This window comes from Cetorhinus maximus, chromosome 1 (genome assembly GCF_964194155.1).
Source record: "Cetorhinus maximus chromosome 1, sCetMax3.hap1.1, whole genome shotgun sequence".
NCBI lineage: Eukaryota > Metazoa > Chordata > Chondrichthyes > Lamniformes > Cetorhinidae > Cetorhinus > Cetorhinus maximus.
In genome coordinates this window covers 244,317,352-244,334,215 of record NC_135879.1, presented here as the reverse complement: position 1 = coordinate 244,334,215, position 16,864 = coordinate 244,317,352, and the positions used below count along the sequence as shown (strand labels likewise).

Below are 16,864 nucleotides of genomic sequence, written 5' to 3'. Positions count from 1 at the left end.
GCCGGACACACGATGACAAGATGGAAAACAAGGACAGGCTGGTGGGCAACTCGCACCTGGAATTTGTCTCCAATCAGTTTGTGAACTATCTCCTCCTCCTCGTTGGCTGTCCGGCTGCAGAACTGGGAGAAGAGCTTCATCCAGCGACCCTTGTCTTTAGCCTTTGGATAGAAAGAGATGCAGAAATGAGGAAGTTAAACCCGAACTCTGGCATTTGATAGCACCCCTCCAATTGTCAGACATGGTTGGCAGGAGAAGTAAATGGGCCCTAGCCACAGGCCAGCTCCCACGTCTGGACATCGTAAAAAAGATGGTGTAACTGAGAAATTGAGAGAAAGGATCTTTACTCATCGGCCAAGACAGCACCAACATCAAACAGATTCATAATATTTAGTGCAGTGCCCCAAACTACTGGGCAACATAGAAATTCTTGATTGATTAAAGCCCAGGGTCCATCTAGTTCACCTTGTATCATCCTGGTAGTCACACAATGCAACAATAATGGAGTTGAATGTTGCTAAAAAGAGAGAGACATGTTGCCAAAGCTTTTCGTCTTAAACTCATCAGGTCGAACACAAGAATGCCAAATTTCAAACCATTTATACTACAGGAGAAAAGGACACAGATTGGTTGGCAAGTTGACCCTGATTGGTTGGCAAGTTGACCCTGATTGGTTGGCAAGTTGACCCTGATTGGCCAAGGCATTGCCATGGAGAAAGCAACAGGGATCTATAGGCTCCCCAACCCCCGGGTAATTTTAAAAATTGCTGTCCATTGCTCTCTCCATTGCCTGCCAATCAGCATCTTTTTCTCCTGATGTATAAATGGTTGTGATTGTTTGAAATTTGGAATTCTTGTGTTTGTCCTGATGAGTGTGAGATGAAAATCTTCAGCAACGTGTCTCTCTTTTCAGCAATATTCAAATTCCAAGTTACCAAGTGACTGATTATGATGGAGTTGCTGATTAATCACGTGAATCAATCTCCATTAATGAGTCTACAACAGTCTCAGACACGAGGTGAGGTTGTGAAGAGCTACTGGAACCTAGGTCCAAAGTCACCTGTTCCTCCCCAGCAGGTTATACTCTACACACATCATGTCTCAAATTAATGTGTCCCAAAATGTTATGTTCTGCAGTAAATCTGTCCAATTCACATTTGAATGAATTGATACTAGTTGCTTCCACAACCTCCTACAGGACCCTGTTCTGCACAGTGTTCACAGAATGAACTATTAAAAAAAAATACAGTCGCAGATGTTATATGAGAAAACACAGCAATCATTGAGTCAGGACACGGCTGATCCAGCCAGCCTTGTTTTTGGTGATGTTGGCTGACGGTTAAATATTGTGAAAGGCCACAGGGTAGAACTCTCCTGCTCTGCTTTGAAATAGCGCCATAGGATCTGTTACAGATGGGGTTTTTGGTTTAACTTCTCGTCTGAAAGGCAGCGTTGGTGGCAGCGTCGCACTCCCTCAGCGCTGCATTTGGGATGCCAGCCTGGGTTAAGCGCTCACTCCTCTGCAGTGGGGCTGACTCGAGAGCTGAATTTTCGAGAGCCTCGGCTGAGAGCGTGGGATTATTTTTTACATCGAAGGGGCTATGTAAATGGAAGTTTTTATTGTAGCTGAGGCCAGCTAATTCAGCACAGATATAGGATAACCAACCTGACTTTCTCAACTTAAATCAACACCATTTTCTGTTTCTTGTTAGGGAAAGGAAACCCATTATCCATCAACTCAGCTACAATAGTCTGGGAATCTCCTTATTTACCTGCTTCACCATGGCAACCATCCTAGCCATCAACATAATGCTGGCCGTTTCCGGGGGATAATGCATGTTCCTGTAACAAAAAGGAGTATTTTATTTTTAGTGCTCAATGTCCCATGGCACTGCACGTGGAATAGCAAAGCCACATCTTTGGAAGAAGCAGGGCTGGAGGATGAGGGCTAATCTACTAGGGTGAGAAGTCATGATTCAGTCTCCATTCAGGTCAGTAAGGAGCACATGGTCAGGGGACTACACCTGAGTCAGACGGAGGCCGAGTGAGTAGCGAGTTAGGTTCATGTGGGAACTCAGTGCTTTAAATAAGGTTTATTGCAACTAGTAAAGTGTGTTAAGTATTAGTCAGATTTGTCAGTACTAGTAAGGTTTATCAACAGCTGTAAGGTTTATTTTCCTTAACCATCACTTAATAAAGTTAATATAAGTAAAACAAAGTGAAATAAAGTTAACGTAAGTTAAGGCACGGCAAGGCAGCTCGGTCGCATGGAATGCACATCCTGTAGTATGTGGGAAGCCATGGACACTACCGGTGACCTAGATGACCACATGTGCAGTAAGTATCACCAGTTGCAGAAACCCGAGCTGCGGGTTTCGGAGCTCGAGGGGCAGCTGGAGTCACTGTGACGCATCTACAAGGCTGACAGCTACATGGATAGCACGTTCAGAGTGGTGGTCAGGCGAGGAGCATGGAGGCAGAAAGGGAATGAGTGACCTTCAGACAGTTCAAGAGATAGTGCAGGAGTCCCCTGAGGTCCTGCTCACTAATCAGTTTTCCAATTTGGTTACTGGTGAGAGCGTTGGTTTTTCGGAAGAGAGCAGTCAGAGCCAAGTTCATGGCACAAAGGATAGCTCTGCTGTAAAGGAGGGGAGGAAGAAGAGTGGAAGAGAAGTGGTGATAGGGGATTCATTAGTTAGAGGAACAGACAAGTATTTCTGACCGTAGACGTAACTCCGGGATGGTATGTTGCCTCCCTGGTGCCAGGGTCAGGGATGTCATGGAATGGCTGCAGGACATTCTTCTGGGGGAGGGTGAACAGCCAGAGATTGTGGTCCACATTGGTATAGGTAGGAACTGAGGGCAAGGTCCTGAAAACAGATTTTAGAGAGCTAGGAATGAGATTGAAAAGCAGGACCCACTTGTTAGTGAGCATAGAAGTAGGGGAATTGAGCGGTTGAACACGTGGCTGGAGGACTGGTGTAGGAGGGAGTGCATCAGATTTCTAAGGCATTGGGACTGGTTCTGGGGCAGGCGGGACCTGTACAATATAGACGGCTGCACCTTAGCAGGACCAAGAGTATCATCCTCGCAGGGAGATTCACTAGTGCTGTTGGGGAAAACTAGATTGGCAGGGGGATGGGAACCTGAGAGGGAGCTCAGATTCAAGGGAAGCAAAACTGGTAAGAGGAAATAGGAGAGTAGCAAGCAAAAATAGAAGACAGACAAAGCAGAGGCAAACATCAAATAGGATCAGAATAGACAATAATGTTAAAAAAGCAAGAATTAAAGGCACTCTATTTGAATGCACGTAGCATTCATAAAAATGTTAATGATTCGAATGCATAAATTGAAGACAACGGGTATGATTTAATTGTCATTACGGAGACGTGGCTATAGGGTGGCCAAGATTGGGAACTGAATATCCAAGGATATTTGGAATTTAGGAGGGATAGGCATAAAGGAAAAGGAGGTGGGGTAGCACTGTTAATAAGGGATGAGATCAGTACGTTAGTAAAGTAGGATCTTAGGTTGAAGGATCAAGGAGTAGGATCAGTTTGGGTGGAGCTAAGAAACAGCAAGGGGCAGCAAATGTTGGTGGGCCACCAAACTGCAGTGCTAATGTTGGGCATGGTATAAATCAGGAAGTTAGAGGTGCATGTAATGTGGGTAATACAGTAATAGCGGGCGACTTCAATTTACACATAGATTGGGTTAACCAAATCAGCACTAATGCTCTGGAGGAGGAATTCCTGCAGTGTGTAGAGATGGGCTTCTGGAGCAGTACATTGAGGAATCAATTAGGAATCAGGCTATTTTGGATTCCGTGTTATTTGTAATGAGGAAGGACTAATTAATAACTTTGCTGTAAGGGAGCCTTTAGGAAATAGTGACCATAATATTTCAGAATTTTGCATTAAGCTTGAAGGCAATATAGTTCTTTCTGAAACTAGGGTCTTAAGTCTAAAGAAAGGCAATTATGAAGGTATGAGGGGCAAGTTGGCGATGGTGGATTGGGAAAATACACACAAAGATCTGACGGTAGACAGGCAATGAGTTATCGAACCTCACCACCACAATATTGTTTCTCACCATCAGAGTTACTAATGGGTAGGAGATTGAGAACACAGCTTCCATCTCTAGAACAAAAACTCAAACCCAATATCAACAAGAATCCAAGCTCCAACCTTGTGCAGAGGTCTAAATGTGTAAATAAAGAGTTGTGGTTTTGAGAAATTACAGACTTGAGCTGCACACTTTGGGAGAAGAGACAAATTCCCAAAACACCCATGTAGACCCCAACCACACAACAAAACAAACCTTTATGGATAAATGCTGGTGTGCTTCTCTCCTGAGAGATGACAGTATTGCAAGATGACAGGCTTAACAATACGTCACTCAAGTGGCTTGTGCCCATATTTTTTATTCATTCATGGGATGTGGGCATCACGGACAAAGCCAGCACCTGTTGTTCACCTCTAGCTGTCCTTGAGAAGGTTGCGATGAGCCACCTTCTTGAATACAACTGAGTGGCTTGTGAAATCATTTCAGAGAGCAGTTTAAGAGTCAACCACATTGCTGTACATCTGGAGACTTCTGGAGATCAGTCCAGGTACAACCAGCAGATTTCCTTCCCTAAAGGACATTACAGTAATTCCTCACTTAATGTTGTAGCTACATTCCTGAAAAGTGCTCTTTAAATGAATCAACTTCAAACAAATCAGATTTTCCCATTACAACCGACGTAAAAGCTGCAGTTGACATTCTGTCGGACTTATTCATAAATCAAATAACTTCTAAAATAAAATAAATTTAAAAATACAAAAGGAATATGTTAGCTCCTTCTCCTTATCTTGCTCACTGCCTCTCCCGCTCAGCGCCCCTCCCACTCGCCGCATCGTCCGCTTGCTGCCTCTCCCACTAGCCCACCATCCCCCAACCCCTGACCCGCCACAACTCCCGGACTCGCCTGCTCACTGTCCCTCCCACTCCCAGACTCACCCCCCCTCACCGCCGCTCCCACTTGCCGACCCTCCTGTTTGCCGCCTCACTCACTAGCCCAACCTCCCTCTCAGAGACTCCCCTGCGCTCACTCATGAACTCACCTGCCTGCTTACTCTCCCATTAGCCCATCCTCCCTCTCACAGACCCTTCCGCTCCGGCTTGTGGATTCCCCGCCCCCCCCCCCCCCCACCCCAACTCCCCAATTCCTCCCACTCCCGACACCCCACCCCACTCGCTGCACCTCCCGCTCGCTGGCCTACAGTGAGAGTGCTTATCTCTGCAATTTAACCTCATGCTCCCAGGAAATAAGTCCAGAGTCCTAACAAGTCCGGCTCTCTCAGATACTCACCGCCATCCTTCCTGCAGCTTGTTCAGGGGGTGCTGAGGGTCGTCTTTCGAGGGTCCAAGGCACAGAGCCTGGTGGTACTGCTTCAATGCAGCCTGCCGGCACTCAACACTACAGTACAACTCCTAAAGAAAAACATATTACCAGTTAGAGGGCCTCGGACATCACCTTTCCCACTGTTAGAACATGCACACATACCTACAAACGTACAAATTAGGAGCAGGAGTCAGCCATTCGGCCGCTCGAGCCTTCTCTGCCATTCATTAAGGTCAAGGCTGATCTGATTGTGGCCTCAACTTCACTTTCCTGTCTAACCCCCTATACCTTTTAACTTCCTTGTCAATCAAGAATCTATCTAATTCAGCCTCAAAAATATTCAATGACACCTGCCTCCAACGCTCCCTGGGGAAGAAAATTCTACGGACTAACGACCCTCAGAGAAAAAAATTTGCCTCGAACATACGAATTAGGAGCAGTAGGCCATTCGGCCCCTCCAGCCTGCTCCCCCGTTCAATAAGATCATGGCTGATCCAACTCAACTCCTCGTTCCCACCTACCGCTGATAACCTTTCACCCCCTTGCTTATCGAGAATCTATCTACCTCGGCCTTAAAAATATTCAAAGACTCTGCTTCCACCGCCTTTTGAGGAAGAAAGTTCCAAAGAGTGAATACCCTCCAGGAGAAAAAAATTCTCCTCATCTCCGTCTTAAATGGGAGACCTCTTATCTCTAAACTGTGACCCCGAGTTCTAGGCTCCCCCACAAGGGGAAACATCCTTTCAGCATCCAACCCGTCAAGTCCCCTCAGGATCTTATATGTTTCAGTAAGATCAACTCAATCTTCTAAACTCCAATGGATACAGACCCAGCCTGTCCAACCTTTCCTCATGTTCTGAGGAGCCAGTCGAATTAACCTTCTCTGAACTGCTTCTAAATGCTATTATATCCCTTCTCAAGTAAGGAGATCAAAGTTGTACACACTACTCCATGTGTGGTCTCACCAATGCCCTGTACAACTATAGAAAAATATCCCTATTTTTCTATTCCATTCCCCTTGCAATAAACGACAATATGCCATTTGCCTTTGTAATCACTTGCTACTAACGGTTTATGATTCATGTACCGAGCACCCAGGTCTCTGTGTGCTTCAGTTTCGCAATCTTTCTCCATTTAATGATATACTGCTTTCTGACCACCTTCACCCGCTGTTACAGGCACACAGCCTCCAACCCCGCCTCTCACACTGTTAAGAGGGTCAATACTTCTCCAACACCGCTTCTCACAGTGTTACAGGGTCCGCACTGCCTGACCATCTCTCCAAATGTTAGAGGGTCCACCCTACCTCCGACACCACCTCCCCAATTTTAGAGGGTCCACATATCCTCTGATCACCTCTTCCACTGTTAGAGGGTCCACACTGCCTATGACCACCTCTCCCACTGTTAGAGGGTCCACACTGCCTCTGACCACCTCTCCCACTGTTAGAGGGTCCACACTGCCTATGACCACCTCTCCCACTGTTAGAGGGTCCACACTGCCTCTGACCACCTCTCCCACTGTTAGAGGGTCCACACTGCCTATGACCACCTCTCCCACTGTTAGAGGGTCCACACTGCCTCTGACCACCTCTCCCACTGTTAGAGGGTCCACAGTGCCTGTGACCACCTCTCCCACTGTTAGAGGGTTCACACTGCCTGTGACCACCTCTCCCACTGTTAGAGGGTCCACACTGCCTCTGACCACCTCTCCCACTGTTAGAGGGTCCACACTGCCTGTGACCACCTCTCCCACTGTTAGAGGGTCCACACTGCCTCTGACCATCTCTCCCACTGTTAGAGGGTCCACATTGCCTCTGACACTACTTGCACCCACTGTTAGAGGGTCTGCGCTGGCGCTAACACCACCACCCACTGTTAGAGGATCCACACACCATCCTACAGCATGGCCCCAGTTATCTTTAAGGGGTATGTGGAACATTCCTTGTTCCAGTCCTACTCCGGCCCCCTCTCACAACTCTTTTTTTCGGTACATCGATGACTGTTTCAGTGCCATTTCATGCACTCGCCTGGACCTAGAAAAATTTATCAATTTTGCTTCCAATTTCCACCCCTCCATCACCTTCACATGGTCTATCTCTGACACTTCCCTTCCCATCCTTGACCTGTCTCCATTTTTGGCGATAGACTGTCCACCAATATTCTTTACAAGCCCACCGACTCCCACAGCTACTTCAACTACAGCTCCTCACACCCCGCTTCCTGTAAGGACTCCATCCCATTCTCTCAGTTCCTTCTCCTCCGTCGCATCTGTTCCGATGATGCCACTTTCCAAAACGAGGCTTCTGACATGTCTTCCTTCTTCCTTAACCGAGGTTTCCCACACACTGTGGTCGACAGGGCCCTCAACCGTACCCGACCCATCTCCCGCGCCTCTGCCCTCACACCTTCCTCTCCCTCCCAGAACCATGATAGGGTCCCCCTTGTCCTCACTTTTCACCCCACCAGCCTCCGCATTCAAAGGATCATCCTACGCCATTTCCGCCAACTCCAGCATGATGCCACCACCAAACATATCTTCACCTCACCCCTCCCCCCCATCAGCATTCTGTAGGGACACCCTGGTCCTCTCCTCCATCACCCCCAACACCTCATCCCGTTCCCACGGCACCTTCCCATGCAATCGCAGATAGTGCAACACCTGCCCCTTTACCTCCTCCCTCCTCACTGTCTGCATTGGAGTGCTGCATTTGGCTGTAGTAGAGAGCTTCAGTTGGAGCTTGGTGACTGAGGGAGTTTAAGGGTTAAATTCTATCTAAAGTCTAGTCTTTATTTAATTTAGCAATTAACTAAAAGTTGCTGTTCGGATTGGAAGGTGAGTTTTAGTCCAGCCTTAAAACAGGGTTCACACAGGCTCCACTTGCAACTGCGACTAGTTAATTAGATAACTCGCTTAATCAGGTTTCCAGAGGCTAGGTTCAGAGAGTATAAAAGTAGGCTATCTTATAGTGCTGACTTTGTCTGCGTTGGAGTGCTGTGTTTGGCTGCCGTAGGCTGCTTCAGTTGGAGTTTGGTGACTGAGGGAATTCGGGGAGGAGGTGCTCCTTTTTTTTCTACCTTTTCTCAGAAGGAAGAGCTGAGGCCTGGGTAAGTAGGAACTGGTGAATAAATTAGAAGTGTCATATTTTTAAAGTTCCTATACTTGGTCTTAACTGTGAAGCGTTAGGAATAAGGGAAATCTAGGGCCAATATAGTGAAGTGCTATAAATAATCCAAAGTACAATAAAGTTAACGTAAGGGAAGTAGAGTTAAGACTTGGCAGGGCAGCTCAGTCGAGTGGAATGCGTGTCCTGTAATATGTGGAAAGTCATGGACACGACCGGTGTCCTAGACGACCACATGTGCAGGAAGTGCTGCCAGCTGCAGAAACCTAAGCTCCAGGTTTCAGAGCTCGAGTGGTGGCTGGAGTCACTGTGGCGCATCTGTGAGGCTGAGAGCTACGTGGATAGCATGTTCAGAGAGGTGGTCACACTGCAGCTTAAGGGCCTGGAGACAGAGAGGGAATGGGTGACCACCAGGCTGTCAAAGAGGAGGAGGCAGGTAGTGCAGGGGTCCCCTGGGATCCCGCTCACAAATCGGTTTTCCATTTTGGAAGCTGGTGAAGGCGCTGGTTCCTCAGAGGAGTGCAGTCAGAGCCAAGTTTGTGGCACCACGAGCGGCTCGGCTGTACAGGAGGGGAGGAAGAAGAAAGGAAGAGCAATAGTGATAAGGGATTCATTGGTTAGGGGAACAGACAGGCGTTTCTGTGGCCGTAGACGTGACTCCAGGATGGTTGTTGCTTCCCTGGTGCCAGGGTCAAGGATGTCACAGAGCGGCTGCAGGACATTCTTCTGGGGGAGGGTGATCAGCCACAGGTCATGGTCCACATCGGTATCGATGACTTAGGTAGGAAGGGGGATGTGGTCCTGCAATCAGAATTTAGGGAGGTAGGTAGAAAATTAGCAAGCAGGACCTCTAATGTAGTAATCTCCAGATAGCTCCCAGTGCCATGTGCCAATGAGTATGGAAATAGGAGGATAAGGCAGATGAATGCGTGACTGGAAAGATGGTGCAGGAGGGAGGGATTTAGATTCCTGGGACACTGGGACTGTCTCTGGGGGAGATGGCACCTGTACAAGCTGGACGGGTTGCACCTGAACAGAGCCGGGACTGAGTTCCTTGCGGGGCGTTTTGCTAGAGCTGTTGGGAGGGCTTTAAACTAACTTGGCAGGGATGTGGGAACCAAGAAAATATGAGAGGGGAATACCAGGGTGCACAAAATACTGGGACGGACGTATAGAGAATAGTAAGTTAATAGGTAAAGTCGGGGTGAGGGAGAAAGTAACAAAATCTAAATCAGGGTTACTATGCGTGTATGTGAATGCACGGAGTATAGTAAATAAGATTGGGGAGTTACAGGCACAGATTGCCATGTGGAAATGTGATGTTGTGGTGATAACAGAGACCTGGCTCAAGGAAGGGCAGAACTGGATGTTAAATATTCCCGGGTACAAGGTGTTCAGAAGGGATAGGAAAGGAAGAGGGGTGGCGATATTGGTTAAGGGGAGCATTGCAGTGCTGGAGAAAGAGGATGTCCCAGAGGGTTCAAGGACAGAATCAATTTGGCTGGAGCTAAGGAACAAAAAGGGTGCAATTACATTGCTCGGGGTAGTCTATAGACCCCCAACTAGTGAGAAGGACGTAGAAGAACAAAACTGCAGGAAAATTACAGAGAGATGCAAGCATTAGAGTAGTTATAATGGGGGACTTTAATTACCTGAATGTAAACTGGGACAGTGGTAGTGTAAAGGGTGGAGAGGAGCATAAGTTCCTAGATTGTGTTCAGGAGAATTTTCTACAGCAGTTTGTGTCCAATCCAACAGGAAAAGACGCACTGTTGGACCTGGTTCTTGGAAATGAGGTGGGCCAAGTAGATCAAGTGTCAGTGAGGGAACATTTAGGAGACAGTGATCGTTGTATTGTATGTTTTAGGATGATGATAGAAAAGGACGATAGGCAATCCAGAGTAAAAATAATTAACTGGTCAAGAGCTGACTTCGATGGAGCAAGAACGGAGCTGGGCCGGATAGACTGGAGTGAAAGGTTGGCAGGAAGAACTGTAGCTGAACAATGGGCTACCTCCAAAAAAGGGCTGGTTGGGGCAGTCAAGATATATTCCATCGAAAAGGAAAGGTAGGGCAAACAAATCCAGAGCTCCCTGGATGTAAAAGGAGATAGAAATTAAGATAAAGAAGAAGTGTGCTTATGACAGGTGTCAGGTAGAAAATACAATTGAGAACCAAGAGGAATGCAGAAGGTTCAGAGGAGAGGTGAAAAAACATTAGAAAAGCGAAGAGGGATTATGAGAAAAGACAGGCCGCCAACATAAAGGGGAATCCCAAAGTCTTCTATAGGCATATAAATAGTAAAAGGGTGGTAAAAGGAGGAATAGGGCCAATTAGGGACCTAAAAGGGAATTTACACATGGACGCTGTGGTATTAAATGAATACTTTGTATCTGTCTTTACCAAGGAGGTAGATGCTACCCAGACCATGGTGACAGATGAGGAAACTCTGTCACTAGGGGGGTTCAAAATTGCTAAGGAGGAAGTGTTGAATAGACTGTCGGTGCTTAAAGTTGACAAGACACCAGGACCGGATTAGATGCATCCAAGGATATTAAAGGAAGTGAGTGTAGAAATTGCAGGAGCACTGGCCATAATCTTTCAGTCTTCCCTAGACTCAGGGGTGGTGACAGAGGACTGGAGAATTGCAAACATTTCGCCCTTGTTCAAAAAGGGTTGTAAGGATAAGCCCAGCAATTACAGACCAGTCAGTTTAACTTCAGTGGTTTCTAGAAGATTCTAGAAACAATTATTCGGGATAGAATTAGTAGCCACATGGAAAGATATGGGTTGATAAGGAAGAGCCAGCATGGATTTCTAAAGGGGAAATCGTGTTTAACTAACTTGCTGGAGTTTTTTTTTTGAAGAGATAACAGAAAAGGTTGATGAGGGTAATGCTGTGGATGTGGTGTACATGGACTTTCAAAAGACATTTGATAGAGTGCCACACAACCGACTTGTGAGAAAAGTTATTGCTCATGGAATAAAAGGGACAGTAGCAACGTGGATACAAAATTGGCTGAAAAACAGGAAGCAGAGAGTAATGGACAATGGATATTTTTCGGGCTGGAGGAAGGTTTGTAGTGGAGTTCCCCAAGGGGTCAGTATTGGGACCCTTATTTTTCCCGATATATATTAACGATCTAGATCTTGGTGTGCAGGGGACAATTTCAAAGTTTACGGATGATACGAAGCTTGGGAGTGTTGTGAACTGCGAGGAGGATGGTGTGGAACTTCAAGAGGACATGGACAAGTTGGTGGAGTGGGCAGATAGGTGGCAGATGAAGTTCAATGCAGAGAAGTGTGAGGTGATGCATTTTGGTAGGAAGAACATGGAGAGACAGTATAAAATAAGGGGTGAAATTTTGAAGGGGGTGCAGGAGCAGAAAGACCTGGGTGTATATGTGCATAAATCATTGAAGATGGCAGGACAGGTGGAGAGAGCAGTTAATAAAGCATATAGTATCCTGGGCTTTATTTACAGGGGCATAGAGTACAAGAGCAGGGAGGTTATGTTGAATTTATAAAAGACACTCATTAGACCTCAGCTGGAATATTGTGTACATTCTAGGCACCACATTATATCCAAAACAAAAACAGAATTACCTGGAAAAACTCAGCAGGTCTGGCAGCATCGGTGGAGAAGAAAAGAATCAACGTTTCGAGTCCACATGACCCTTCAACAGAACTGAGTATAGTTAGGAGAGGGGTGAAATATAAGCTGGTTTAAGGTGGGGGGGCGGGGGGAGAGAAGTTGAGGGTGGGGTGGTTGTCATGTGGACTCGAAACGTCGACTCTTTTCTTCTCCACCGATGCTGCCAGACCTGCTGAGTTTTTCCAGGTAATACTGGTTAGACCTCAGCTGGAGTATTCTGTACAGTTCTGGGCACCACATTATAGGAAGGATGTGAACACATTGGAGAGAGTGCAAAAGAGGTTTACAAGAATGGTTCCAGGGATGAGAAACTTCAGCTATGAGGATAGACTGGAGAGGTTGGGATTGTTCTCCTTGGAGAGAAGAAAGTTGAGAGGAGGCTTGATAGAAGTTTTCAAAATCATGGTGGGGCTGGACAGAGTAGATAGGGAGAAGCTGCTCCCGCTCATAAAAGGATCAAGAACGAGAGGGCACAGATTTAAAGTGATTTGCAAAAGAAGCAAACTTTTTCACACGACGAATGGTTCTGGTTTGGAATGCACTGCCTGGAAATGTGGTGGAGGCACACGATCTGAAATCGTTGAATTCAATATTCAGTCCGGAAGGCTGTAAAGTGCCTAGTCGGAAGATGAGATGCTGTTCCTCCAGTTTGCGTTGAGCTTCACTGGAACAATGCAGCAGGCCAAGGACGGACATGTGGGCATGAGAGCAGGGTGGAGTGTTAAAATGGCAAGCGACAGGGAGGTCTGGGTCGTGCTCGCGGACAGACGGAAGGTGTTCCGCAAAGCGGTCACCCAGTCTGCGTTTGGTCTCTCCAATGTAGAGGAAACCGCATTGGGAGCAGCGAATGCAGTAGACTAAATTGAGGGAAGTGCAAGTGAAATGCTGCTTCACTTGAAAGGAGTGTTTGGGCCCTTGGACAGAATCTTATCGGCGCAGAAGGAGGCCATTCGGCCCATCGTGTCTGCACCGGCTCTCCAAATGATCATTTTGTCCTAGTGCCATTCAATCGAGGCATTCAAGAGGGTATTAGATGATTACTTGAATAGAAATAATGTGCAGGGGAAAGGGGAAAAGGCAGGGCAATGGCACCCTGCTCTCATGCCCACATGTCCGTCCTTGGCCTGCTGCATTGTTCCAGTGAAGCTCAACGCAAACTGGAGGAACAGCACCTCATCTTCCGACTAGGCACTTTACAGCCTTCCGGACTGAATATTGAATTCAACGATTTCCGATCGTGAACTCTCTCTTCTATCATCAACCCTTTTTTTCAAAATTCATTTTTATTTTTTATCTGCTTATTTTTATTTGTATTCATTTTTATTTTTATTCATTGTTTCATCTCCCCTTTTCATCCCATTTTCAATTCCTTTTATTCCCATCACCGCCCCTTCTCCCCCCTCAACCCACCCCCACAAGGGTCACCTGTTACTTGTTCATGTTGTTGTTTTCAGGGTGCTTACCCTTGTCCTGCTATTGTCACCTTGTTTTCTTAACTTTAGGCCACTATCAGCACCTTTTTTAGCCCTTCCCATTACCACTCCCTCTGTTCTTGTGTCCATGACATCTTTGTCACTCTCCTTAGTCCCCGTTTATCACTGACCTTCTATCCAGCTTCACCTGCTCCACCTCCCTTAAACTATATAAATTTCATCACATTTCCACTTCTCTGTAGCTCTGAAGAGTCACACGGACTCGAACCGTCAACTCTGTTTCTCTCTCCACAGACGCTGTCAGACCGGCTGAGTTTTTCCCAGCGTTTTCTGTTCATGTTCCGGCAGCGCATTCTCCCAGCTGTTCAGTTCCACGCTGGATCTTCCTGGTGTTGGAGGGTCACCACCTGTCCAGGTACTGCTCTCCCAGCAGCATTAGCGCTGACCCCCCCCTTGCCCACCCCACCACGTCCTCCACGTGATCCTCGCTGTGAACATGGGTCAGTCCAAGAAGGATACACTGACGGCACTGAACCCTGGCTCTCTTGTTCTGTGGTGGCAGGGTCCATTACCTGGCACGCCGGACAGGAATCCAGGAGCTCCTTTCGGACACCGCACTGCTCTGGGTGTGGAAGAATCAGGTTGGGGTTTCCCGACAGTCTGCGGCTGTTTTCCTCAGCTGTTTCCAGGGACTTCATACAGTAATCACAGGCTGGAGAGAAATTCAACAAAATGAGGGCATTGTATCCATTGCACAGCTACACTCCACACTATCCAATCAAACACTCCCAGGACAGGTACAGCACGGGGTTAGATACAGAGTAAAGCTCCCTCTACACTGTCCCCATCAAACACTCCCAGGACAGGTACAGCACGGGGTTAGATACAGAGTAAAGCTCCCTCTACACTGTCCCCATCAAACACTCCCAGGACAGGTACAACACGGGGTTAGATACAGAGTAAAGCTCCCTCTACACTGTCCCCATCAAACACTCCCAGGACAGGTACAGCACAGGGTTAGATACAGAGTAAATCTCCCTCTACACTGTCCCATCAAACACTCCTAGGTCAGGAACAGCACGGGGTTAGATACAGAGTAAAGCTCCCTCTACACTGTCCCTATCAAACGCTCCCAGGACAGGTACATCACAGGGTTAGATACAGAGTAAAGCTCCCTCTACACTGTCCCCATCAAACACTCCCAGGACAGGTACAGCACGGGGTTAGATACAGAGTAAAGCTTCCTCTACACTGTCCCCATCAAACACTCCCAGGGCAGGAACAGCACGGGGTTAGATACAGTGTAAAGCCCCCTCTACACTGTCCCCATCAAACACTCCCAGGGCAGGAACAGCACGGGGTTAGATACAGAGTAAAGCTACCTCTACACTGTCCCCATCAAACACTCCCAAGACAGATACAGCACAGGGTTAGATACAGAGTCAAACTCCCTCTACACTGTCCCCATCAAACACTCCCAGGACAGGTACAGCACGGGGTTAGATACAGAGTAAAGCTCCCTCTACACTGTCCCCATCAAACACTCCCAGGACAGGTACAGCATGGGGTTAGATACAGAGTAAAGCTCCCTCTACACTGTCCCCATCAAACACTCCCAGGACAGGTACATCACGCAGTTAGATACAGAGTAAAGCTCCCTCTACACTGCCCGCATCAAACACTCCCAGGACAGGTACAACACAGGGTTAGATACAGAGTAAAGCTCCCTCTACACTGCTTCTGCTTACTATCCAGTGAAGCTTCTGGAAGGTGTGCCTATGGAGAACTGTTGCAACTCTCCCAAACTGAAGACACTAATCAGCTTCCCTACTTGAGCCCCACAGGACGAGTGACCACGGGTTGAGGGTGACGATGGGTACGGAAGAATGCTGGTACTTCAGTAATCCTGAAACCTGGTCAAATGGTCCGAGGCCTGAATTCAAATCTCACATGGCAGCGAGTGGAATTTAAATTCAATTAATGAAATAAATCTGGAATAAAAGCTAGTCTCAATAATGGTGAGCATAAAACTATCATCGATTGTTTTTAAAACCCATCTGGTTCATTAATGTCCTTTAGGGAAGGAAATCTGCTGTCCTTACCTGGTCTGGTCTACATGTGAGTCCAGACCCACAGCAATGTGGTTGACTCTTAAATGCCCCCTGAAATGGCCTAGCAAGCCACTCAGTTGTGTTGAAGAAGGTGACTCACCATCGCCTCCTTCACAAAGGGTAATCACGGATGGGCAATAAATATTGGTTTCACATTTGTGTGAACAATTTGAGAAAAGCGGCGAGATATCTGGGCGTGTTGTTGACTGCTTTTTTTCCTACTTGTCCTGATGTTGAGGCTTCTTGAGGAGCAGCTGGATGGACTGCACAAGGACCAGCGGCTGCACCGCATTCCCTTCCTCGGCGGGTACGAGTGAATCAGCTGGGCTTTTGTGACGGTGCAGCAGCCTGTTAGCGGAGAGCTCGAAACTTCCCACAGGGTTTAATTCCAGGCCTTGGGCTTTGGTGGTGGGACCTGAACTCACCATCTCCAGGTTCGCTGTCCTGTGGGCAGAATGGCTTGGCCGGTCTCCCTAGCTCAGCGAGATACATCTATGTTGATGGGGTTAGGTGAAGGGGTGTTGGGGAGGCTTTTGTGGAGCATAGACACCAGCGTGGGCTGAATGGGCTGCTTCCGTGCTGTAAATATTATGCAAAACCTATGTAAGTGTATGTAAATTCTATGTAATGCTAGTGCAATTTGAGCACAGTGCCACATGGTTCTGTGCAGCGGCCCAACCAGACACGGAGGGGGGTGGAGAATTGTCTCTGAGGGGCGTGCGCTAAGGTGAGGTGTGAATCGGTGAGTGCTGCAGTCAATGTTCTGCATTTTACCTTTGTACTTGTACAAGGCATTCCAGAGGAACTGTGCTGAAACAATGGGCTGCTCCACAAAGATGGTCTCTCCTTTCCTTACATCCTTACTGGCAAAGAGTCCTTTCCCCTTGGAAGCAAGAAAAAGCAAAAAATGAATCAGTCCTGGTAGAAAAAGCGAAGACGCAACCGGTCTGGTCTGGAAAGAGCAAAGGGGGAAGGTGGATATCCCAGCTGTGGATCCACAACCACAGCAACAGCACAGGAAGGGGCTGTTCACCCTACTGACCCAGCGCAATGCAGGACTAATCTTTTCCAACTGCAATCTCTCTCAGCCCCTCATCTTCTTGTATTTCATACATCGCGCTGTATATATTTCCTATATGTAACAACATGAGAAAT

General features: G+C 47.3%; 1 protein-coding gene across 1 annotated transcript in view; it reads right to left on the bottom strand.

Moving 5' to 3' along the window:
* smyd5 (SMYD family member 5) overlaps positions 1-16,589 on the bottom strand; it is a 38,375-nt gene extending 21,786 nt beyond the window's left edge. The window contains exons 1-5 of the mRNA XM_078555041.1: positions 16,484-16,589; positions 14,171-14,310; positions 5,354-5,475; positions 1,773-1,842; positions 57-161 (exon numbers count right to left, since the gene is read on the bottom strand). Of these exons, the coding sequence (XP_078411167.1) occupies positions 57-161; positions 1,773-1,842; positions 5,354-5,475; positions 14,171-14,296 (423 nt within the window). The 5' untranslated portion in view covers positions 14,297-14,310; positions 16,484-16,589. The remainder of the gene's footprint in view (positions 1-56; positions 162-1,772; positions 1,843-5,353; positions 5,476-14,170; positions 14,311-16,483) is intronic.
* Positions 16,590-16,864: the final 275 nt, after the last annotated feature.